The sequence below is a fragment of the Ctenopharyngodon idella genome, chromosome 20 (assembly GCF_019924925.1).
Source record: "Ctenopharyngodon idella isolate HZGC_01 chromosome 20, HZGC01, whole genome shotgun sequence".
NCBI classification, from domain to species: Eukaryota; Metazoa; Chordata; class Actinopteri; order Cypriniformes; family Xenocyprididae; genus Ctenopharyngodon; species Ctenopharyngodon idella.
In genome coordinates, this window is record NC_067239.1 from 32,688,519 (window position 1) to 32,714,739 (window position 26,221).

Below are 26,221 nucleotides of genomic sequence, written 5' to 3' on the forward strand. Positions count from 1 at the left end.
GGCTGCGATGTCAATTAATGATTCATTAATTCGTGCCCATGAGGACGGCAGAGTCGTTTCTGTCGCTTTCGCTCGTTATCGATATTAAAATGCTGTAATGTGATGGTCTCGAGTGAGTCCTGAAGGTTCACATTAATAAAAGACGCTCTTCAAGAAACGATCCAAAGAGGAGCTTTGGCGTCCCATTTAATCTATTGTTTTTAAAAGAAAATATGGAATTGCCATGTACATTTTACCATGTAGCACGAAATTCAGCATTTTAATGACTGCACCATATAAATCCAAGAACATTTGAAGAAAAAAGTGTTTCTTGTTCCCATTAAATCATTATATGTGTGAACTGATTATGTTATATAGTGTTACAGAACCGACTGCAAGAGAAGATGAGCACGATTTCAAAAAATACATTTTGATTTCATGAGAAATTTATATGATTTTTAATAAAGTGCACGAGAAGCAATGACGAGGCAATCTTTAATGTTTACTCTTCGGCTACATCATCATCAGACTCCGTCCTGCTGCATTATTCATGAGGTAATTAACCAGATATACGACGAGGACAGCAAATAAACGACATGACTGAATCTAGACCACATCTCCAGAATCTTCATACCTGTGCAGAGAAATTATAAACAAAGAATTATAATATGTGCAGAAGCAATTCCAAGCATCTGCATTATTGATGGAGGCAAATGTGCTTTGAACGAACATCCTCGTTAATATTGAATGTGATTACTCCTTCTGAGAAAGTGCCATCGTGAATACAAAACAACAGAGTGGAAAGTTTAACGCTGCATGTCTCAGTGAAACTTTCCTGTTCTGGATCTGAATTAAAACCACACTATTAATGTAATTATTCAGAGCAAGAGCCGGTCTTGAATGTCTATAAACTGCATTTTACCTCATGACCTTTGACATGAGTTCCAGCATCATGACCGTCAGCACAAAATACTAATACAAACTGGGTAGTATGAAAATTATAATAATAATAACCTGGAAAATCTAATTAATTATGCTGCTCAGGATGCTTTCAGCTCCAGTGCAAACAAATGAAAAGCAAAAGACTCACATTCGGTGTGGAACTGATGCTTCATGTATTCCATCCTTCTTATGCAGCCACAGAGGATGATGGGAAATGTAGTTTTTTGCTTCATAATGGTCTGATCCTTCTAATAATAACGTCTAGCAATACTGTTTCTGCATGTTAAATGCTCTGGTAGCTCTCAGTCTCGGATCTTGATCTCGAATGTTTCTTGTGTTTCTTCGGAAATGCACTGAATCGCAGAGATGCAACTGTCTTTATTCTGAAATGAGCGAAATGTTTTCTCAATGTTATGAAGAAGTGTTCTTCCAGTAACATTTGTAGAACGTTCTTTTAAAGTTATCTGGTCTTTAATAATGTTCTTAAAACATTAGCACAAAAACTCAATACATCGTTCATGGAGCGTTTTTTTCTGAAATGATTTAGTTGGACGTTCGTCTAACGTTTTATAAATGTTACTAGAACATTCAAAAGTAACGTTCCCGTAATGTTCGTCTAACGTTTTATAAATGTTACTAGAACATTCAGAGAACATTCAAAAGTAACGCTCCCACAATGTTTGGCTAACGTTTTATAAATGTTACTAGAACATTCAAAAGTAACGTTCCCGTAATGTTCGTCTAACGTTTTATAAATGTTACTAGAACATTCAAAAGTAACGTTCCCACAATGTTCGTCTAACGTTTTATAAATGTTACTAGAACATTCAAAAGTAACGTTCCCACAATGTTCGTCTAACGTTTTATAAATGTTACTAGAACATTCAAAAGTAACGTTCCCACAATGTTCGTCTAACGTTTTATAAATGTTACTAGAACATTCAAAAGTAACGTTCCCACAATGTTCGTGCTAACGTTTTATAAATGTTACTAGAACATTCAAAAGTAACGTTCCCACAATGTTCGTGTAACGTTTTATAAATGTTACTAGAACATTCAAAAGTAACGTTCCCACAATGTTCGTCTAACGTTTTATAAATGTTACTAGAACATTCAAAAGTAACGTTCCCACAATGTTCGTCTAACGTTTTATAAATGTTACTAGAACATTCAAAAGTAACGTTCCCACAATGTTCGTCTAACGTTTTATAAATGTTACTAGAACATTCAAAAGTAACGTTCCCACAATGTTCGTGTAACGTTTTATAAATGTTACTAGAACATTCAAAAGTAACGTTCCCACAATGTTCGTCTAACGTTTTATAAATGTTACTAGAACATTCAAAAGTAACATTCCCACAATGTTCGTCTAACGTTTTATAAATGTTACTGGAACATTCTAAAGTAACGCTCCCGTAATTTTCGTCTAACGTTTTATAAATGTTACTAGAACATTCAAAAGTAACGTTCCTGTAATGTTCATCTAACGTTTTATAAATGTTACTAGAACATTCGAAAGTAACGTTCCTGTAATGTTTGAGGAATGATAAAATGGAATATCCATGACAGTGTCGTTTAGTCTTCAGTTTGAGTATCAGCATAAAGAGTTATTTTGCAGCTCATTCTGGCATCGATCTGTCCAGACAGGAAGGGACGGCTGACCGATCACAGCTGGTTTTGTTTTTCCGTGTCGTTTACTGTATGTGAAAGAGCTGATGCCACAAAAGATCAGCATGGAAGAACCTGCCAACAGCCTCCATGAGCAGCTGTACAGCAGAAACACGTGGAAAGGATTCTTCATCAGACGAGGCCTCGACTAACACTGACACTGTCTGAACATTCAGCTGTCAAACATTCATCAGACAGTCATCATTAATCACAGCATTCTGAGATAGAATGGAATATTTCCGGTGGGTTTGTGTGTGATAAGGAGCGTGTTAATTGTCCAGCATCTCCACACCAGCAGCTGATGCTCTTATCAATGATAAATCGATCTGATCGAGCTCTATGCAGGTTTTTTTTAGCGCTCCTGACGCCTCCGTGGAATATCTGCGTGCAGCTCTGCATGTCTCAGTTACCTTGGCAACATATTTCTGCATGTAAAATCCCATCTGAAATGCAGCAGAGCTCGCAGCAAAGACACAAATGATTCCACATCACAGACATGCTTCTGAATGCACACACATTTTTTTTAATGCAAAATTATTAATGCATCTAACAGGAGTAAATATCCCTGTGGAGAACATCATTTTCAACACAAATCCCTGCAGAAGACGGACAGATGGAGAAGCTTACAGCGCGTCTGAATAAACTCGACTGACAGCACCTGCATATCAAGCAGCCCTTCGACAGTCTGAAGCAGCCGATCACTTCCATCAGTGATCCAGATGTGAACAGACACATCAGCTGAAATACCACACACACACACACACATACACACACACGTCACCTGTGACATCAAACAGCTTTTAAACCTGCAGCTGAGTTTGGAAGTAACACCTCAAATATGAATAAAAATCATTTTCCAGTCATTTCAATCATGAGTTATTTTATGCCTTCATCAGTTTGGTGAATCCAGACCATCATACAAACATCTGCAGATCTCTGAACATCCATTTCTTCTTCAGATGCATCAAAAACACTCCATGAACGATGATGTTTTTGTGCTAACATTTTGAGAACATTATTAAAGACCAGATAACTTGGGCACAAACTCAAATAAATTACGAGTTCAAGTGTTCCCTTTTTCAGAGATTGTCTGAATGAACTAGTTTGTTTGTTATCTGGTATTAGTTATCACAAATGTTGTATGTATGCAAATTGTATAATATCCAAGCTACACATTTCTAGTAATTGTGCAGTTAATTCTCATATTGTATTTTCAGAAAGTTTTGGAATATTTTTCCTCTCCCCAAATTTGTCACTACCGAAACACAATAATTAATAATTTAATAAGAAGGGTCACATTGACCTATTAAGATTTTGTTTACATCTACATTGCAAATATATTTTAAAAAAAAGTTTTCACAGGTAAATCAATAACAATTACAATTTTAACAATATTTCAAGTGTAATTTATGAGATTTGTTGTATTGTGAATCCAATCTTTCTTTGTAAAAGTCATAAAGTTTATCAAACTGATTTCAAAGTGAAGGATTCATTAGTTTGAATAAACATTGAACCAAACACTATAATAACATCTTAGTTGATCATTCAATATACTTTATTTTTGATAAAACATCCCATGTTTCGGTCGAGACTGCACATATCCGGTAGTGACAGTAATGTGTTGGTAGTGACCAGATCACATGACACAATTTATCTCACATATTAAAACACTAATGATTTGCATAACTGTACTACAATTTTGTTAATTTCCCCCAAATAAATGATAATGTTTCCCTTTTTTCACTACCAAAACGATGATGACATGTTTTGGTCATGACTGTTTCGGTAGTGACAATTTTAGACACTTTTGAGCCGCTCAAAGATGCTAATCAGCACATGGTTAGCTAGCACACTTCTGAACAGTTGTACACACAGAAAAACTACATTTTATGGAATAACACTCAGAAAAGTTTGCTTAATTGCAGAAAAAGGTGTTTGTTAGTGACATTCCTTAAAGTTCCACACAGATTCTCAGACTTCTGAACACATTTAACTCAGAATGATGGAGCTATCTACTGTGAAAGAGAGGCGATGAGAGGGAGGAACAGGAATATTTCCTGATCAGAAATGTAGAAGTGTGTTAAAATCAGTCTCAGACAATGAAAAACACACTGTTTCGGTAGTGACATGAACATGAGGGACACATTTTTACATAAAGTTTTATGATTTAAAAAATACTTTTTTTAACTTCATTTTTTTTTTAAATTTAAAATATATTTTTTAAAAACAACAATGGAAAAAACTGCAAAAATTAAGTGTAAATTTAGGGGTTAGGGTTCGGGACAGACACCTCCCAATTGAAAATACCCAATAAATGATGATTTTATATATATTAAGCTCACTGATATTTTAAATATTATTGTGGGATTCAACAGATAATAGAAGGATTTTAGTAAACATCTAAAATTTGAATAATTAAATGCTTTTTAAATGTTTTTTGGTTGTGGGACAGCAGTTTGCACCAGTTCTGTGGAATGGCCCATAAATAAAGCCTTCGGGGGGTGTGAGTGTGAGTGTGTGCGTGAGTGTGTGTGTGTGTGTGTGTGTGTGTGTGTGTGTGTGTGTGTGTGTGTGTGTGTGAGAGAGTGTGTGAGAGAGTGTCAGATCAGCACTGGATGTGAAGCAGCTGCAGCGTTTGTTCTTCAGGAACTCAAACTATTAATCTTGGCTAATTAAAGCTCGTTCTCTTCAGAAGCAGAGCAGACGAACACTTGAAAGAGCATCAGATACTCTGAGTTTCATCAGTAATACTGTCATGGAGAAACATTAAAAAACCATTAAGGGAGTTGATATGTAAATGACCTGCCCTGGTGGTGATGAATCAGACTGATGATCGAGTCATTACCAGCCTGACCACTAGAGGTCAACACACACTAGACTTCATGACTAGTTTATGAGCTCTTTCTAGTCATTATTACAAGGAGCCAGCAATTATTTGGACCCTCCAGTCACTCTTTATTAATGTCTGAACATCATTCTTCAGATCAGGAGCTTTTCTCCATTATGTCTGTGTTTGAATCAGCTGGTGATTTTTAGTGGATGTATAAACAGAATCACATTAACTACAAACAAACAGAAAACTGACTGAATCTTCAACTTTATATCTATTGGTTTAGCACTTCAAAACCAAACTAGAGTTGTTCTAGTTAAACTAAAACTGCACCCTTTTTCTAAATAAAACAAAAATACAATTTCAGTCACTGTTACTTGTAGTTTCTTTGTAATCCTTAGTAACATTTACTAACAATTTCTGAGTGAAAACTGTTTCAAAAATAAATCCTAAATATAGTTATTTTCAGTGTATTCATTTTTTTGGTCATTAAAATATGAAATGAAACTAGAAATGGTCATCTGAAATAAGTTTAAGTTGAATTATTTTAACAAAAGCAAAGCTATAGAATTTTCTTCAACTGATAAAATGGCAAAAACACAAAATTACAAATTAAAAATATAAAAAAGTGAATTAAAAATAAAAAAAAAAATTGTATATAAATAATACAAAATCAACACTGAAACAAGAAGCTGCTGTTTGCATTTTGTAAAATGTCAAAATCACTTCGAGTTCATTAATGTCAGTTTGATTCCATGAAACCAAATCATTTTTTCCCTCTTTAATTGTAGTTTGCTGAAATACAGGTGAGGTGTAAATATAGGTGTAAATATTAACAAAGGATAGTTCATGGTTTAGACCTTTACAATACATTCTAACAAAGAAAAGAAAGGACAGGTAACACTGCAGTTTACCGTGGTGAGACGGACCGGTGCGTTTAAAGTGAACTAAATCGTCCTTCCCACTGTGGTACGATAGAGGACAAAACAACTCATGACTAAAGCAGGAAAACTCTACATGATCTCGTTCGGCACACGTACACCAGATTATTAAACGCTTCCATTACAACCATACCAAACAACAGAGGAAGAGAAGACAGGAAAAGGAAACGTACACGTCGTTTACAGTAACTCATTTCAGTGAAGAACGTGTCATAAACTCTCAGGGATAATTAATGATCACAGGTAGCATTACGAAGCATATCCCAAAAATAAGTGTACAATATGCACACTTGGAGAAATAGAAAATTAAAAGCTATATATCTATGAAGACCAGAGAGACTGACGTAAAAGTGGAAAAAAATTAAGCAACAGTCCCGATGTTCTGGTAAAAAGCATCATCCGTCGACGGGTTTCAGGAGCTCCGCCGCATCCCGAACGTTCAGGAAGGTCAGTTTGAGATCGATTTGAATGCAGGGGTTCTGAACGTTTCGCTTTTTTTGTCTTTTACAGTCATGGCGGTTCCTTCGGGTCCTTGTGAGAGGACTAGAGCGGAGCGTGGGCTCATGTCTCCAGTGTTAAGATGCTTTGAGCGTCAGGGCTTTAGGACACAGCGCGCGCAAGTGTTCATTGGTTGTTTTTGGCTTTCGCGTGTGTCAGAATGTGTGATTTGAGGTTGGTGGACTGAGCGAACTTTTTATTGCAGCCGTCGAACGGGCAAACGTAGGGCCGGTCCCCGGTGTGAATTCGGACGTGCGTTCGGAGGTTAAAGTCCAGAGAGAAACGCTTCCCGCAGCCCTCGAACGTACACTAGACGGAGAGAAGGACAGGACAGTTAGAGTCAGTCTGAGAAACTCAAGCTTTATTTCTATTGCTTTTTATACAATATGAAACTAAACCAAAGCAGATTCACCATCATAAACAGGAAAATGACAGTGAGAACGTTTACATACACACCCATACGCTGATCACATGAAACATGTGAAATCTGATCAGAAATTAAGTTAAAACAGTCATGTGACTGCAGTGGTTCAACATTAATGTTATGAAGAGACGAGAATACTTTTTGTGCGCAAAAACAAAACGGCTTTATTCAACAATCTCTTCTCTTCTGTGTCATTCTCATACGTTGTTTACGTCCAGCGCTTCCAGGTTCTACATCAGAACACCGACTCATTATTGGCCGGCTCCTGCGTCAGCGTCACACGCATGCATCGTGCTGATCACGTGATCAGCTTCGGCCAGTACTGAGCCGGCATTCAGACGTAAACACGGAAGAATTCATTGTTACTGCGTCATCTGCGTAAGGATAATGACGGAAGAGAAGAGATTGTTGAATAAAGTGGTTATTTTTGTTTTGTTTTTGAGCACAAAAAGTATTCTCGTCTCTTCATAACTTTATGGTTGAACCACTGCAGTCACATGACAATGTCTTTAGTACCTTTCTGGACCTTGAAAGTGTTGATTATATTGCTGTCTATGGACGAGACATAAACCTCTCGGATTTCATCAAAAATATCTTAATTTGTGTTCTGAAGATGAACGAAGGTGTTACAGGTGTGGAACGACATGAAGGAGAGTAATTAATGGCAGAAATTCACTTTTGGGTGAACGAACCCTTTAAGCCGTTTATGACCTTACTCCAGTAAAGGAAAACGGGTTCAAACATAATCAGGTCAAGAACGTGCATGTAAACGCGCTCAGTGTTAATGTTGCTAAGACAGGACATGATCTACATGAGTACAAAATAATAACACTGACCACATGTTCAAAAACACTGACTTTAACTTTAATGTTCTAAATGTGTTTTTCATTGGGTCATTAGGCTTCTCTGTGTCATCAGTGAGTTTGTCATATAGAATAAAGAATCTGTATTTTTAAGAGTGCGTGATGACGTACCTGGAAAGGTTTCTCTCCAGTGTGAACCAGCTGATGGCGCTTTAATTTGGAGCTCTCCACAAAGGCCTTGCCGCACTCGGCGCACACGTGAACCCGCGGGCCGTGAGTGTGAAGGTGCTTCCTCATGGCTGAATTATCCCTGAACATTTTAGTGCAGCCCTGTCAGAAACACAGCAGAGAAACACTGGGTTGGACACGGCAAGTCTTAAACGGGTGAAAACTAACGGATCGATCCGCTCACCTTGTGTGGACAGGCTATCGTTCTAGGCGCATCGTCCTCCTTGATCTTCCTCGGCTTCATTCTAGACGAACACAATGACGATTAGTGTTCAGATATCACAGAATTACCCAGAATTCTCTGTGTATCATTATATTTGTGTGTCATTATATTCAGAACCAGGGCCTAAAACAAACTTTTTGCCACGCCTGCTAACGGCCGGTGACTTTACTGGCCATAATTATATTTTGATGTTGGATTAACATTAAAAACAAATAAAGCAGCAGGAATATTAGGCTGCTGTCACTTTAAGAGCGAATGAGCCAATCCAATATACGGATACAAATGCGTTTTCTTTCTCAACTGTTTACGCTCAGTTAAGACATGACTATGTTTACCAGGATATTTGCCAAGACATGACAGTTTTGTTTAAATGTTTGTTCAAGCAAAAGAAGACGTGAAAGAACTCAATTTAGTATCCGCGTGCTATCTGAGACGCAGATTTCTGGGTGCGCGCTTCGGATGTTTGCGCACAGAATTCCCACACAGCGTGTGAGCAACTAATTGAGTTCCCTTTCGTGTCTTGCAATTTAATATTTAAATTGGCAAGGCTTAAACTTTTGTGACGAAGCAGCACTGGCCAATCAACTGTCCCGAGCATCGTTCACATTCATGTTCTCACAACACTGCATTGTTAGAATTCATTAAACTGGCGATTGATATATTTTCATATACTCGCCAACGCCGTTTTTTTTAATCGCATTTGGTGCTTGGTGAGTGTTAATTTTAGGCCCCGTTCAGAACACTTCCACCCTTTCTCGATGCAGCTACCCAGTGACACTCTATAGTGACCAATAAAAAGCCCCTCATGTGACCAGTGTAACGTTATTCTCCAATCTTAGACTTACCGAACGGGATTACGAGCAAAATGACCGCCACTGTTATTGAAGGGGCTGAGAAATAAAACAACTAACATAGTAAATGTCACGTCAAAACATGGTGCGTCCAAACCAGCAGCATCTCAGAAGACCAATGTCATTAGAGATCGACCGATAATCGGTTTTACCGATATTTTTCCTAATATTTAAAACATTTTTCATAATCGGGTATTAGTTATAAAAATAAAAAAAAAATTAAAATCATTATCAGTCAATCACTAATGTCATTCACTGCATACTGATGTGCTGTTATTGATACTGAAGTTTAATACTCAGTCAACAAATTAACAAAAAAGGCATATTTTTCAAAGAGATAAACATGAATGAAAAAGATTTTCACAGTAAGAAAACAAACTGCATCCACAGAGATCACAAGCTAACATGACTTGAAAGCGTCATCAGATTCACATCTGACAGCTGCTGTTTACATACAAACACATTATACATCAAATCTACATCAGTTTCCTGCCCAGCTTTTCTACCCACATTTTAATATCAGAAGCACTCCGAGTCCAGGTTAATTTCTGACACTGATATACACAATTAGGTTTCCTTTTAAAGACAAAAAATGAATTCTGATAATTTTATAGTTTTACTGAGCAGTAAAAGTAAGTGTCTCTGACTGACCTGGCGAACTCTGCCAGCTGTTTCGGGTCTGACAGGTCGATTCCCGGGATTCCTCCGGGCGGGAGTTTCTTTCCCGTCATGTATTCGGAATAATCCGGAGGAGAGTTTTCCCCGATGATCTGCTCCTCCACCACAGTCTCATGATCGATGTCCTTCTTGTCATCTGAAACACAGCCAAATGACACACGCGTTAAAATGAGTCAGAAATTCGAAATGTCGAGGAAATTATACGCTATTTCGACTTCAGCGACATCCGGGTCCTTCGAGCGAAAAACAACACTTTTAAACCAACAAAAAATGCAAATAAACACAAACGCGCGATTATTTCTGATAGAAACTGAATCATTTAACCACGCACAAGTAGATCCGCAGAGATAGTTAAGAGACACACAACCGGTGGTTCGGTCTCCACAGCTCGTTTCAGGTCCAAATGTTATATAAAAAATAAAAAGAATCAACCGTCAAATCTTGTCAGAAATTTAAATCCAAAGTGGCGCGCCCGCAGCCCGCTGAATCTGAAATTCAAACCGCGCGACTGTTTAACGGTCTTTAACGGTCTCCTGGAGCCGCAGCTCGCGCGGCCTACACACAGCATCTGCAGCGCGCTCGCGCCATCTTCAACCCGCAGCACCGTCGCCATCTTTTCGGGCCGCCATACTGGACTCGGGGAACATGGCGGCGCCCATCGACAGCTAAAAACATGGCCTCCGTTCAAAACAAAAACACCCGGACCGATGTGCCCGCGTTCTCGGTGCGAAGACGTCTCGCGAAAAGGATCTACCGCAGAACTGGACGTGTTGCGGACGGACAACGCCCTGCCGAGGGCCCGGGACTCCGAGCCAGCGACATACCGGAGAAAGAGACTCACTCACTCACCCGATGCCCACATCGTGACGGAGAACTCGCCCTCCAGAGTCTTGATCTGCACCTGCTTCTGCTCCCATTTCCTCCCGGTTGCCTCCGCCGCGCTCAGGTAGCTCTTTTTGCCCGCTTTCTTGCCCCCCGAGGCTGATTTCTTTCCCATCCGCCCCATGGAGCTCTTCCCCGCGACTGTCATCAGAGTCTGCCCGATGTACTCGTCCTCCGCGCCGGGCGCGGGCACCGGGATGAGGATCTGGTCCTCGAAGCCGTCGTCCGCCCGGAGATCCGAGTCGTCCCCGCCGACCACCTCCTCCCGGGTCTGGACCAGGATCACCTCCTGATGGTGATGGACCTGACTCGGGTCGTCTGTCACCAGCGGCTGCAGCGCGATCATGGGCTGGTGCTCGTCGTCATCGTCCCCGCCGACCACCGTCGTCTCGATGGTTTCCACGGGAATCGTTTCCACTTCGATCTCGTGCAGCTCCACGATCTCCGCGGGCATCTCCGAGCCATCCGTCTCGATGTACAGCGTTTCGCCGGATGCCATGTTGAAGTCCGCCAGCTCGCTCGCCTTTGCTGCTGCGTTAAACAAACGCACGCACGGAACGCTCGCTCGCTGCCCCGCAAACACACACTCTCACACACACCCCCTGATACCCGCACAGCGCGCACACACACTCTTCGATAATACAAATAACTCTCCACTTCTCACATGAATTCACGTCGCCACTACGCTCCACTTCCAAATCTCGCGAGAGGAGTGGACGGTCGGGCTCGCGCGGGCGGACACGCGCAGAGAGGAAACATTATTGGCTGGATCTGTGTGTAAATACAACACAATTGTTTTTGTGTGTGTGTGTGTGTGTGTATATATATATATATATATATATATATATAATGTGTTCATGAAATTACTTTTATTTTAAAATCCAGATGTATATTAATAAACTGATGAAAATCCGGCACATTTTACTTCCTTTTCCATGTATTAATGTGTATTGTCCCTGATTAAATAAATAAACAATTAAGTTGAGTACACATTAAGTTGTTTGAATATATTAAAATATGATTTTGATAATGTTTTTTTTTTTAAGTTTTGTGGGTTTTTTTGTCATATAAATCATTTCTAAACTGAAAATTAATGTCACCAGAAACTTGTAATATTATTATTATTATTAATATTATTAATAAATAAATATTGTTATTTTAAAATCCAGATTTAAATAGTTGAATATTTAAAAAAAAAAAATACATTTTAATAAATGTCCTGATTTAGTTGTTTTTATTTTAAAATGTGGGTTTTAAACAAAAAATAAAATGTCACCAGAAACAGACGCAGGTGTTTTTCTGTCATTTGTAAATATAGTTTTCTCTGCAGATTTTCTCATGTTTTATTTGAAGGTCAGAAGAACATTATTTTTCATATGATCAGCACAAATAAACACTCACACTTCTCGTTCATCCAAGACATCCTTCACAGTTTTATTTCACTTCTTTTTAAATGTCATGTATATCTTTTATTTATTTACTCATTTTTTTCTCAAACCAGGAAGCACTTGGTCAAAAAGAGAAATCATAAAACAGAACAATACTTCACCATGTCCTTGCAGCCAATAAACATTTTATTAACAACATGATCACAAATACTCCGGTGTTTGTTCATTAGACGGAAATAACTGAAGAACAACCGTTGAGATCCTTCACAAAACCGCTCATTCAGTGATTAAATACATGTTTTTATGGCAAAAAGGATAAAAAAAAAACTCTTAAAAAATGTTCTGAGAGGTAACGAGAAATGTGCTTGTGATGAAAGGAAGATTAACAGCAATAAAAATATAAAAGTGATGTGCAATTATTATTATTATCATTTTTATTATTATTATTCGTTCCTACGTCTACCTACATGAAAACACTACTACTACTACTACAACTATAATAATAAAAATAATAATAATAACAATAATAATGCAGACAAAATGAAAAGAACAACACCTCATAAAAACACATTTGTGATGTTTCTTCTATTTTCTTCAGTTTCTGCAAAAGACTTTGAAAAGACTGCCACCAAAGATCCACTTATACCAGAAAACAGTAGGTCAGTGCAAGAGTCCTCCGTTCAAAGCTCAGGGATTCTGCGGCGTTCCAGACGTGTTAGAGCCGGAGTCTGCGGGCTTTAATACGGCTGTAACGTCCGGCGGCGTCCCTCGTCAGCTACAGCAGCTTCTGCCCGGGTTTGGCTCTCGGAAACATGGACATTATGTCGTGCTGATTCTGCTGAGTTCATGTCTAATGGCTGGAAAACAAGACGGATCGCACGTCATGTGACTGCATCACACAATACGGCGTATAAAACACTGAAAGACTGGAGCACAGCGTACCATCGATGATCTCGTCCTTCACCTTGTGCAATTCACGAACGACTTCTTCCAAGATTTCCTGTCAGTTAGAAGATGTGTTTGAGTAGAAGCACACTGGAAGACATTATGAACGTCTGATGGACGGATCATCTTTACCTGTTTCATTCTGTCAAAGTCTAAGGCGTCTGCGTCGCCGATGCTTCCCACGGGTCGAACCCTGCGGAGCGGACGGAAACATTTCAGATGTTGTAAAGTGTTTGTGCGTCTCTCGCTCCAGTAAATGTTTCTGCGCTCACCTGGACACCAGCGATGATCTCTCTGCTGAATTCGCTCGGTCCCACGGCTTCTTCACACCGTCTGCAGGACGAAACAACAAACACTTACAGACACTAAAATAAAGCTTCCGAAAGAAGGTTCAGCGATCGGTTCTTAAAAGAACCATTTTTGTTTCAGTGTGAAGAACATTTTAATAATCTAAAGAACCGTTTGTGCGGGTTCAATGCTCCTAAAAATAAAGGTTCTAAAGGGGTTTTTCGGTGATGCCACAGAAGACCCATTTCTGGTTCCCCAAAGAACCTTCAGTGATCAGTTCTTAAAAGAAGCATGTTTTTCGTATTGTTAACAACATATAAATAATCTAAAGAACCTTTTGTGCATTGGAAAGATTCTGTGGATGTTAAAGGTTCTTTGAGCCATCGATGCCAGTGAAGAAGCTTTATTTTTAGGAGTGTATCTGCTCAAACACATCTAAGTTCTGCTGTCATTAGACGGGTTTCATTGGGTTCAATACACAAAGATGATGCTGACGGTACCTGCGGCGTTCTGCCCACGGGAGTTCGGATCATCCTGAAAGACATTAGAATCATTCACGGCAACAACAAACATCAGCTGACAACTAGAACAGCCCAATATTAATATTTCAATCAATCAAATAAAAGGCCTAATGTTCTGTACTCACGTTTTGGCTTTCTCCATCTCTCTTCTCATCTGCTGCTTTCCTCCTGTGATGTGAAATAAATAAAGTGTGTTTATTAATCACTCTAAGGGTAAAATAAACAATAATACTCTGTCTAAACCAGGTGTGATGTGAAGTTTACTGGGGCAAATCAAATTCTCTGCGCATGACTCAATCACAGCCAATCAGAACATATTTGAGGTCTATATACACAGACAGGGTCAGTGAGATGTGACGGTGGGCGGAGCTACTCGGCAGTGTCCTGTCAATCATCGCAGCCAGTCAGGACAGAACCTCAGCTTTAATTGTGTTGGTTAATGACGTGCGTCTCTCCCCACCTCCGTGCGAGCAGCGCGTTCATTTCCTCCATCAGTCCTCCGCTTCCTCCACTCGTCCGGTTGGCTTCGTTTTTGGCACCGGAAGCAGAGTTTTCCTCGGGCTGCGGACACACGATGCTTTTATGTCAATTATTTGCTCTTTTTGATGTTTTTATGTAGATTTTTTCATGTAAAATGAAATAAAATGGTTCTACGCTCTCAAAATAAAGGGATTTTTCGCAGTGATGACATTGAAGAAAGAACCATTTTTTAGAGCATCTTTCGAAGCTTTTGTGCTTTGGAAAGACTCCATCAATGTCAATAAAGAAGCTTTTTTTATTGCAAATGATTTTTTCTCGAGTCGTCTGGATTCTGCTGACCGGGTCAGTGTGAGTGAATGAGGAAGACGTTGAGTTTCGGACAGACCCTTTGCACGCGCCGCAGTTTGGCTCCGGCGATCATGGCGGCGAGGCCGGTGGGGCCCTGACTGTCGTCCTGCGAGGCCCCGGGGCCCCCGTATCCACCCACAGGTAAAGGGGGCGGGGGAGGAGGCGGAGCTCCGGCGGAGGGGGGCGGAGGTCCGGGCGGGGGAGGAGGAGGAGGACACGGACCGCCCATCAACAGAGGAGGAGGTGCGACAGTGGGAGGAGCTACGGACAGCACCGCGGGGTGACCCTGAAACGGAGAACCTGTGGGAAAATAACACCATCAGTGACGGAAACTTCATTCTGTGTCAGTCGGGAGGTTTCACGTCTTACCTGAGTTGGACGATCGTCTCTCCCGCTCAATGTGCGCCTGCATTTGCTGCTGCTGCATCTCCATCTGCCTGCAGAGACCGACAACACTGCACATATTACCCATCATGCACTGCACACAGAGTCACACTGATGTGAGTCAGGTGATTTTTTACAATCAACTCCTGTATTCAGAGAAATCATTAAACTGCATTGTGCCAAGAATAATTCATATGGATTCAAAAGTTTAGAATATTTAAGTCTTTTTAATGTTTCTGCTCACCAAAGCTGCATTTATTTGATCAAAAATACAGTAAAAATTCTGAAATATTATTATAATGTAAAATATCTGTTTTCTGTGTGAATATATAGTAAAGTGTAATTTATTCCTGTGATCAAAGCTGAATTTTCAGCATCATTACTCCAGTCTTCAGTGTCACATGATCCTTCAGAAATCATTCTAATATGATGATTTGATGCTCAAGAAACATTTATGATTATTATCAGTGTTGAAAACAGTCATATTTTTATTTTTCAGGATTCTTTGATGAATAGAAAGTTCAAAAGAACAGCATTTATTTGAAATATAATCTTTTGTAAATGTCACTTTTGACCAATTTAATGCGTCCCTGATGAATAAAACTGTTAATTTGACATTTACTCGAGGGACCCATAATGCATCAGTAGAACGGGTCAGGAGGATTTCTGACTGACAGCAGACGAGAATCGCTCAGATCTGATGCGGGAAGCGTGTGACACAGATCCTGCTGAGAGCTGCTCGACACACGGAGAGAGGTGGAATGTTCCAGATGCATGATGGGACGGTAGAACAGCTGACACAGCACACGCATCATAATGCAGCTGATGCTTCCTCTGACCACCAGAGGGCGTCTGTATGTGTGCGGCTGAACTCACTCACTGCATCATATCATTTATAGTGTCCTATTATGCTATTTTAGAGTCTCCTACAACAGATTTACATTCATCTAAAGTCAAAAACACTTTAATTTTCTCATAATATCCACTGCAGCATCAGCTCTTTTCTCTCAGTGTCTGAAACGCTTCCATCAAGGATTCGGTCTCTCTAAACCCCGCCTTTCTGAGAGCTGCTCTGCTCTGATTGGTCAGAAACCAAACGCTCATTATCATATCTGAATCTCAGCTCTTGATTCACAGTGATACGAACAGTAACGATGGCGTCAGTTTTACCGTATCAATCTCATCAAAGTGGATTTGCTTTGGCAGCAGAAAACAGCGTCTTCTCGACATGAACAACACGAACCAAACTCTTCCAGTTTCAGATAAACTACAGTGATTGAGGGCGGGGCAAAGAGACGCTGTTCAGCCAATGAAGACCAGAGGCGGGCGTTATGCAAATTAGTTACAAACCTATGCAGGTTCAGCAAGTGAGACTGAATTACTGACGACTCGTTGGTAAAATCATATGATATATAAGTCATTTAAGTGGAGATATTACAGAAGCGCATGCGTTTGTGTGTCTTACCGTCTCTGCACCTCCAGTTCTTCTGTGCTCGGTCCGTTCTGGAGCTGCCGCTGAACAGCTGGACCTGAAAGAGACACTCAACAGTGTGAGAAATATAACAGCAACATCATGTGTGTCAAAATGAAGTGAGTTTGTGCTTAAAACAAGAACAATTATCTGCTAATGGAGTCAGAAAAATAAACTTCATTCAAAGGGACAACAAGATTATTTTTGGTTTCCATTGGGCAGATATTTGTACTGGAAAACAAGACAAAAATACTGAGGAAGAGCATCATTTTTGCAGCAGAGGAGCAGTTCACTATCCAGTGACAAAGAAAGACTTCTACATGATCAGACAGCAGCACATCTTCACTAAAGTGTTCGTTGTTTTCTAGCGCTCACAGATTTGGAATAAATGTTTTAATGTTTTTGAAAGAAGCCTCTTCGGCTCACCAAAGCATTTCACCAAAACATGATGAATGAATGCAGTTCTGGACGGCAGGTGACGTTCACTGAGTCTGACCGGGTCATCAGGACGTCCTGACTATAAACATACACCTCACTGGAGAAACATGCTATCTGGGGCGGATCCACTGTCATCAACATGGTAAATATTGTAACACGTCTATAACGCAATGATTCCTCAAGATCATGTTTCAAGAAAACACTGGAACCCGATGCCATCTGACACACACACACACACACACACACTCATTCAAACACACACACACACACACACACACACACACTCACACAAACTCAACCATCACTCGTATAAGTACTGATCATGATGAAAGCTCCATCCACAAACCAGAAGATCTACAAGATTTAGGAAGAAAACACTTAGCAACCAAACAGAACACCCTAGCAACCACACAACAATGCCCTAACAACCACACAGAATACCAAATCATACTTATCTGACTGTTATTAGTTTGTAGCAGTAAATGAAGAGATGTCATATCGATCACAAGTTCAGTGTGGAGTACCTCAAGGCTCAGTACTAGGACCGTTGCTTTTCACCCTCTACATGCTGCCCTTGGGAGATATCAATAGACTAGTAATTTCCGATTACTTAATTATGAAAAAACAGAGATTCTAATTATCAACAGACAACAAACCTCTGCACATAATAACATAGAATACTGTCTAACACTTGATGGCTGCTCTGTTAAGTCTTCGTCGTCAGTTAGGAACCTGGGTGTGCTCTTTGATACCAATCTTTCATTTGAAAGCCACATTTGTAGCATCTGTAAAACCGCATTCTTCCATCTTAAAAATATATCTAAATTACGACATATGCTCTCAATGACAAATGCGGTCATGACCTCAAAGCTAGATTACTGGGTGATTGCCCTGCACGCTTAATAAACAAACTCCAGCTGGTCTAAGTTCTTACTAGAACCAGGAAGTATGACCATATTAGCCCGGTTCTGTCAACACTGCATTGGCTCCCTATTAAACATCTCATACATTTTAAAATATTGCTTACAAAGCATTAAATATACTAATATTACTTACAAAGCACTAAATGGTTTATCTCCTCAGTACTTGAGCGAGCTCTTAACACATTATAGTCCTTCACATCTATTGCGATCTCAACTGCAATCCTTCATACAGTATATGACAAACATAAACCTATAAACAGCCTCAATGAAGCCTGAACCTGTCTGAACTCTACAACAGAACCAAACCAAGCCAAGAGACAGAGAGCTGTACGTACAGGACATGTTGAAGAGGACGAAGCGGCCGTTGCAGACGCAGACGCAGAAGCACTGGCAGATCCACTCTGTGATCATCGCTCAGCTGAACCTTCATCATGTCCTGCGCTCGACTCTACCTCCTCAAACAGTGTCTGGTTTCTGACGGGCGTAACACACACCTGCCTGACAACAGCAGGCTGACGGCAGCCGAGAGGCTCCTGTTTCTGTGTGTGTGTGTGTGTGAGTGTGTGTGTGTGTGTGTGTGAGTGTGTGTGTGTGTGTGTCACGCAGCCTCCAGACAGCAGGAGGAGATAGAGCGAACACCAAACCTTCAACACGCCGACCAGAAACTGGCAGTGTTGCCAAGTCTGTGGTTTTCCCGCAGAATTGGGCTACTTTAACACTGTTTCTGTGGATTGTTTTTCATGTCCGCGGGTTGAAGCGACCCCAAATAACATGATATTTAGCGTCTGGAATACATAATTTTACCAGGGGTACCCCGTCAAAAACGTGGATTTTACCCCCCTGAAACACGACTGGGCTAGTTTTGGGCAATTGGGCGGGTTTTGTTGTGAAAACCTGGCAACCCTTGAAACTGGGTCCCAAACAGTCAGATCAGTAAATGAGTCTAGATGTGACTCTGTCTGTGATGCACATGTTTTCAGCTCTATATTTATTCCATTTATTTGATCAAAAATACAGTAAAAATGCCACATAAAAGAACAGCACAAATGTTTTCAACATTGATAATAATCATAAATGTTTCTTGAGCAGCAAATCATCATATTAGAATGATTTCTGAAGGATCATGTGACACTGAAGACTGGAGTAATGATGCTGAAAATTCAGCTTTGATCACAGGAATAAATTACACTTTACTATATATTCACATAGAAAACAGCTGATTTACACTGGAATAATATTTCACTGTTTTTACTGTATTTTTGATCAAATAAACAGTCTTGGTGAGCAGAAGAGACTCTTCATGATTTTTTGATGAGGTTTTGTCTGTGATGATGTGGTTGTAATGTCAGACTGACACTTCTTATTAACTGTAATGATTTATGATTGCTGTATTCTTTACCTCCATCTTGGCTGCCGAGCACGTTGAGGGCGAACAGCATGGCGTTGGAGAAGGTGGTGGCCTCCTCCTTACTGGCGAAGTTGAGTCCGTACACCTGCCGCGCGTCACGCCACTGGTGGAAGGTGGGCGTGGCCTGGTTGTACTTCAGGCCCTTCACTATGGAATAGTTGATGACCACCTGTCACAGAGGTCAGAGGTCAAACTCGTCAGAACACTGAAAATTCATTCGTTGAGCATATCTCATGATATAGTGTGTAAACGCACCTGCTGGTCCTGCAGTTTGACGCCCACCACACGGAAGGTGTTGTTGGTTGTGTTGTGGTAGATGTTGATTCGACTGAAGCCCTGCTGACCCGGTTTGATCGGCACCCATTTTTTGCTGGTGTCGTCGTAGACCATGACGGACGCGCGGGCCTGACAGATGCTCTGCTCGCTGAAACACAAACACGGCGGGTCAGTCGATGACGCTCAATAATCACAGCGCTGCCCTCATTAGAGTCGCTCCATCAACCCGCCGACCCACGACGACCAGCGTCAAACACACGGCGTTCAGAAAACACACTTCGTTGTGTCAATAAACTTTTGACATCTGACTGATTTTGTTGTTTTGAAAAGTGCATTAAAGCAGATACATATATATACAAATTTTTTGGAAAAATTGGATGGAAAGTTTTTATTGATTTTTTTAGCTCTGCAAAGTAGGTAATATCAGGCCTCTTTTTTTTTTTTGCAAAAAGATGCAGCTGTTACAGACAATCACTGCTGGAGAAAAACAAACATTTGTGTGATACTGAATCAAACCTCACGTGACTGAAATACAGATGTGTGACAACTTGCCCCGGTCTGACAGAACATGAGAAAACAGACAGAGTCATGGAGGGACAGAGAGTGAGATCAGCAGCGAACACGAGGAACACGAGCCCATCTGTGCAGCGCTGCTAAAATTATAAACGCCGCCGCCGGCTGAATTCTGCTGTGCTCACTGCATACTAAAGAAATACTGCGAGTGTGTCAGTGTGTGCTTCAAACACAGTCACTGAAGAATGCTGGAAATCAAACACTTCCCATTGACTCCCATTATATGGATGAAAATAGAATGGAAGTCAATGCTTCACAATATCTTCTATTCTGTTCCACAGCTGAAAGAATGACATGATGTTGAGTAAATGATCATGTTTGGGTGAACGATCATCTGAAACACGTCTGAATGAGGTAAAGAATAAAAAATATGTCATATTTCCGTACACAAGCATCTTTCTGTGTATATCCACGTCTAATGTAACATACATGACACACCAGCACACGTGAAAAACCATCAGCTGACGCAGGGAAAGTGCAGTTTAACGCTGAAATGATTTTCACAAGCTGTTAATTTCTCAAGAGGAGTTTCTGGTGAAACGACATAACACACACACACACACACACACACACACACAACTGTCACAGAATGAAAGAGTCAACAGAGATTTCTGAAGAAAAGTCAGTTACTTCTTTCACACGATCCACTGACACTACGAGACGAATCACAATCTGCTGAAAACGAGCAGATTCAGACTGAGATTGAAATGTTTGAGGTCTTTGAGGAATCAGAGACGCTCGACTACAGCCAAAGAAAACACCTCTGACACACTCGAGCGTCCGGCTCGTTACATAAGCAGCAAACGCAGTTTTGGTTTGGAGCGGAACGAGTCTGGAGAGTCTGGTGTGTGTGAAGCTGCAGAAACCGCTGAAACACACTAATGCGCTGACAGACCGCTGGAGTGGAACATCTCTGGCCTAAATAAAGAACGGCGGAGGAACTGCAGCAAAGGCTTTTCTTGTGTTTTTATGGAATATTGCAGTGTTTATTCTAAATGATTTATCATTATTGTGTTAAATTCATGTTCCTTGTAATCTTGAATCAGAATATCTTCTCCTCCCTCTTGCAGCATCTCTTCTCTTCTCTGATGACGAGGGCGGGGCAACCTGTCACTCACATGAGATCCACCAATAGCAAACCACAACCATCCAATCAATTCCTCACAGACAAAATCAAGCCCCGCCCTACATTTGTTCTTGTTTGAGAAGCAGTTTACGGCACAATAGAGAAGACCAATGCAACTTCTGTTTCATACCAAGATTTACAATTCAGAATTCACTGTAAATATTGTAAACATATTGCATGACATTGAATATTTCATACATGTTTGAACTCTTTCTGTAAGATCTGCTCTAATATTCAATGAGTTTGTCTCATATTTGATGAAGTTTGCATCATTATTTTCCTGTTTATTACTGTGAAACAATCTGTAACAGTGGCAGATTTAAACATGGGCAACAATATTCCTTTTTCTGTCCAACAGACTTACAACAAAACCAGACAGTAAAATGTGATTTTGTAACATAATGTAACTTTTTTAAACAAACATAATATTGCTCACTTTATTAATGTTTTTTGGGTCATTGACGAATAAGGTTTTTAAAAGTATAAAAAAAAACATAATGGAGATATAATTAATTTTGAAGTTTTATTAAGTGTTATCAATGAGATTATGTGGTTTTTATAATCAATTAACACTGATTTTGTCATTTTTTACAAGATGGACAAAATTTGTCACTAAAAAAGTCATTCGGTTTAACCAAAATTTCGGTTTTACCGAATGACGATATTTTCAAACAGTGCTAACAGGCTGATATCTAGCTAGCTAGCAAAAGGACAATCAAACATTTTATATTTAGTACAAGTTTTTAAAATATTACAACATTTTCCATGTTTTATAGCGGTTGTACCGAATGACCTGATGTTTCGGGACATGCGTATGAGCAAGTGAAAACATGAATTTATCAAATAGTTAAGAGAGAGTTAGTTACTTTGCTTCACGACCATGTGGTCCTTTGCAGGTGTCTGAATGATGTCACATCCTGTCACATGATACTGACCACATGACTTGATCCAAAATGGTCCCTTTATATCGGTTACTCCGAATGACATCAATGAAATTCATTTTTCCGGACATTCTTTCTCATAACAAAGCAACGACTTCTACACATAATTTTAATACCATTTTTGTTGATATATGATGTTATAAAATCATGGCAGAATAAAAAATATATACATTTATTACATTTTAAGATATTTTAATCGCAAATGAAATGACTGTATTGGCCTTTGGACGGTTAAACCGAATGACCTTTTGACACTTCAAAATCTTTAAAATATCTTTATATGTAGAAAAATATAATTAAAACCTCTTGGATTCAATAAAAGATATCTAGTTGTACTACCTTACATACTTTGGATGTCATATCTTTGTTTTTTATTATTATTAAAGCCTTTGAACAAAAAATTGACCTGTGACGTCATTTATCCATTTACTGTAAAGTTGTGCAGTTAAGGGAGATTTATGGCATTTTTTATTGTTTATTTTCCCTAAATTGTAATCATTTAATATAAAATAGCCACATCTTATGTAAAATCCACTTTTAAAAAAACTCTCACTTTCATTCATGGTGATAACATGAAACATTTTTCTTGGTTTAGTGGACGACTGCTGCCATCTACTAGAAAACAAACACTTTTAAAATTAAAATAACATGAATTTTTAACTATAACCACTAGATGGCTGCAGAGGATTACTCAATGGTTTTTCATTTAGCCCTACATTTATGTTTAGGTGTTATAAAATCATCATTATAACAATAAAATACAAGCTAGAACCGCCACTGATCTGTACTGTATAAAGCGCTGTAGAAATAAAGCTGATTGACTGAATGCCCAAACCTAACTTGTCTCTCACTGCTCTAACCTGGTTTTCTGTGTTCAGGACTGAGTCTGATTTATTCTCTATAAGAATGACATAAACTAAGCTCTTGTTATAATCTCTCAGGATAAAACTAAACAGAAAATGATTAATACCCGTGTGGCGGCTTTACATCCAAACTCACTCAGACTGACCTTAACCAACCGTGAACATGCGTCTGCTGTCTAGAACTAGAACTGGTTCATAATACATTATTAATACATTAAATAACAGTATATTACTTTGAGAATTAGCCAACAAATGCAACATCAGAAATATTAAAACTCACTAATAAAGTGAGACTGATGTGACGGCCAGACAGAAAATCTCCAGGAATGAAAAGACTAAAGCGGATCGTGGGAATGATGGTTTTTACTTTCCTGTAAACACATGAGAATCTGCGAGATAATCTGAGACGGATTCTCCAGTGACCATCAACACTGTTATGATCATCATTCACTCAGTGATCCTCCTGCACACACACACACACACACACACACACACACGTTACGTTTGTCGCGTCTGTCACTGTGTATCAGAGGATTCCGCGGTTGCCATGGTGATCTGGCTAGTGTGTCTATGGGATGCTGAGAAGCTGCACGTCGCCACGGTAACCAGAAGCCTTTGGGATGCAGCACAAAAGAGTTTCCTGTAGCATCACTGTCTGTTACAACCATCGCAAAATATGCCACACATTACGTACAGCTCTATACTGTGACTGTATGTCCTCTACTGTACTAATAACCTCATTATTGATCCGCTCCAGTGACCGTGAGACTCATTCAGCATCACAGCTGCACAAATATATAGCATTAAACCCCTCATATTCTTCACATTTCAACACGAAACTGCATTCACAACCTATTTTCCTTCCGTAACGGGACATGAAACACAACTCACACACTTTGGTGAGTAAACGAAAGGTCATTTGGTAACTTTAACACACAGTTAAACTGAATTATAAGAATGACTCGATTCAAATCAAACAAATGCAAAGCAAATATACAGAAGATTCCTCATCACTGAAAATAAAACTGCTGTAGGATTTACTTTGAAACTAATTTTACTCAGAAATTGCTTGAACAACAAAATAACACTTTGAATTAAACATGATTTTTTCTTTTCCAAGTAGAAAGACCGAAATGGTAAAACATCTCCAATAATCTTCCACAACTTTATCTGGAATATTCCTTAAATGAAACTGACAAAATGAAAATATGAGGAACAAAATCAAGTTTTGTTGTCTCATAAATATGGAAGAAAAAACAGGTGAATAATATGACAATAACTGTCATATAGACAAAAATATTCAGTAAAGCCTTTATATATAATGCATTATAGATGTATGCATACATTAGATGTTATGATACATTATAATACTCATCTATCAGTGTTACACCTTTAGAAACTATAATGCATTAAAACCCATCATGCAAAACAAAGAAATCTGCAAATATGATGCATTTTAACTTAATTATGAAAACATATAATGCATTATGCATATAAGCATGTTTCCAAATATATCTACATGACAGGTGCACTGTAAAAATTGTTGTATTGCAAGAACATAATATTTCAGCCTTTCTACTTCAAAATTTAGTGTTAATTCAATGTGTTACTTGTCGTTTTTTACTAGCAGTTTCTGAGTGAAAATCTTTTTCAGTTTGTGCCAGATCTGCTCGATATCACAGGTTCTTCTACTGACCAATGAAGATGCTGGGAGGTCAAATCACTTCAAACAGACGTGTAAAATAATTCCATCCACACATACTATCTCAACACACATATATATCAGCAGTGAACTGGCTTCCATGGTAACAGCGTGTCGCTGTACGTCTCCTGGAGGCTGTGAGATCACGAGAACAAAAGAGGACCTGTGAACCTCAGCAGAAGCTGTAAATCAGGCCTCCATCCCTCCGACCGTCTCCATGTTTCACCTGCTCCATTAGTATTCCACCCCACGTCTCTGAGACGTACCTGATCTTCATCTCGGTGACCTGAGCGCTGGGGTCGCAGTAGATCTGTGGGAAGTAGAAGCGCTGAGAATGGATGTTAATATCCATGATCATAGCAGAGGAACAGGTGCTCTCGGAATTCTGTTTGCCCGTTTAATTTCTCTCTCTCTCTCTCTCTCTCTCTCCGGCTCGCTGTGCGGCTCTGGCTCCCCTCCCCCTCTTCCTCTTCCTCTTCCTCTTCCTCTTCTCTAATGGTTCAGGGACTGAAAGAGCATCTCATTCACCTCCTCTGAGCGCGAACCGTTCAACGAGCCCTGCAGTCCATTTCATCAGACACTCTGAGCGTCAGAAAAATGAAATCAAAGCCAGGAGTCAGCATATGAAAAGAAGAAAGAGAATACTAGAGAGGTGGAATATTCCTCAGTGACGGGCAGAAGGGTGCGGTGATGTTATCCTTTGTCCAGCAGCACTCAATGAAACGATGCTGTGTGATGCAGCGGCACCTTCACTCTGCCTCACTGACGCTCCATTGGCTGAGGGGATTACGAGGCTCCTCCCCTTCTCTCCAGTGAATACCCTCACATCAGCCCCCTCCACTCACACTGATGCTCTCTCTCTCTCTCTCTCTCTCTCTCTCTCTCTCTCTCCCTCGACTGGGATGGAAATCATAATTAAAATGAAAAGGCTGCAAACCGATTAGGGTTGAATTATATGGTAAATGAAGTTTGATCCAAATTGTCTGAAGCACTAACTAGTTTTCAATTAAACATCCACACACAACATCTAACAGGAGACTAGTTTAGAGAGAGAGAGAGAGAGAGAGAGACTGCTGTGCATCAGATGACACACTGACACAATTACAGTAATGGATGAATCAATTTGCATAAAAAAAGCTGACTAGAAATAATACAAAAGAAATAGATTCATAGACTGACTGATACAAATACAAATAAAC

General features: G+C 39.8%; 2 protein-coding genes across 4 annotated transcripts in view; both read right to left on the bottom strand.

Annotated features, from left to right (window-relative positions):
- Positions 1 to 6,185: 6,185 nt before the first annotated feature.
- On the bottom strand, positions 6,186 to 11,764 carry yy1b (YY1 transcription factor b). Of its 2 annotated transcripts, XM_051874316.1 has the most exons (6): positions 10,915 to 11,764; positions 10,039 to 10,201; positions 9,382 to 9,426; positions 8,498 to 8,558; positions 8,257 to 8,415; positions 6,186 to 7,167 (listed from the first exon to the last, which is right to left on the bottom strand). In XM_051874316.1, the coding sequence occupies exons 1-6, from the start codon at positions 11,444 to 11,446 to the stop codon at positions 6,985 to 6,987; spliced, it is 1,143 nt and encodes a 380-aa protein (XP_051730276.1). In that variant the 5' UTR covers positions 11,447 to 11,764; the 3' UTR covers positions 6,186 to 6,984. The 2 variants fall into 2 exon arrangements, with proteins under 2 accessions (XP_051730276.1, XP_051730277.1); XM_051874317.1 differs by lacking the exon at positions 9,382 to 9,426 and having other exon boundaries at positions 10,915 to 11,759.
- Positions 11,765 to 12,360: 596 nt separating this feature from the next.
- evlb (Enah/Vasp-like b) overlaps positions 12,361 to 26,221 on the bottom strand; it is a 21,835-nt gene continuing 7,974 nt past the window's right edge. Inside the window, exons 1-13 of one of the 2 annotated variants that reach the window (XM_051874313.1) lie at positions 25,289 to 25,758; positions 19,797 to 19,965; positions 19,533 to 19,710; positions 16,767 to 16,830; positions 15,287 to 15,354; positions 14,955 to 15,217; positions 14,550 to 14,650; positions 14,215 to 14,257; positions 14,069 to 14,102; positions 13,553 to 13,613; positions 13,413 to 13,473; positions 13,278 to 13,335; positions 12,361 to 13,192 (exon numbers count right to left, since the gene is read on the bottom strand). In XM_051874313.1, the coding sequence (XP_051730273.1) occupies positions 13,155 to 13,192; positions 13,278 to 13,335; positions 13,413 to 13,473; positions 13,553 to 13,613; positions 14,069 to 14,102; positions 14,215 to 14,257; positions 14,550 to 14,650; positions 14,955 to 15,217; positions 15,287 to 15,354; positions 16,767 to 16,830; positions 19,533 to 19,710; positions 19,797 to 19,965; positions 25,289 to 25,380 (1,230 nt within the window). In that variant the 5' untranslated portion in view covers positions 25,381 to 25,758 and the 3' untranslated portion in view covers positions 12,361 to 13,154. Of the gene's footprint in view, positions 13,193 to 13,277; positions 13,336 to 13,412; positions 13,474 to 13,552; positions 13,614 to 14,068; positions 14,103 to 14,214; positions 14,258 to 14,549; positions 14,651 to 14,954; positions 15,218 to 15,286; positions 15,355 to 16,766; positions 16,831 to 19,532; positions 19,711 to 19,796; positions 19,966 to 25,288; positions 25,759 to 26,221 lie in introns of those variants that run through there. The other variant, XM_051874315.1, reaches the window with a different exon arrangement.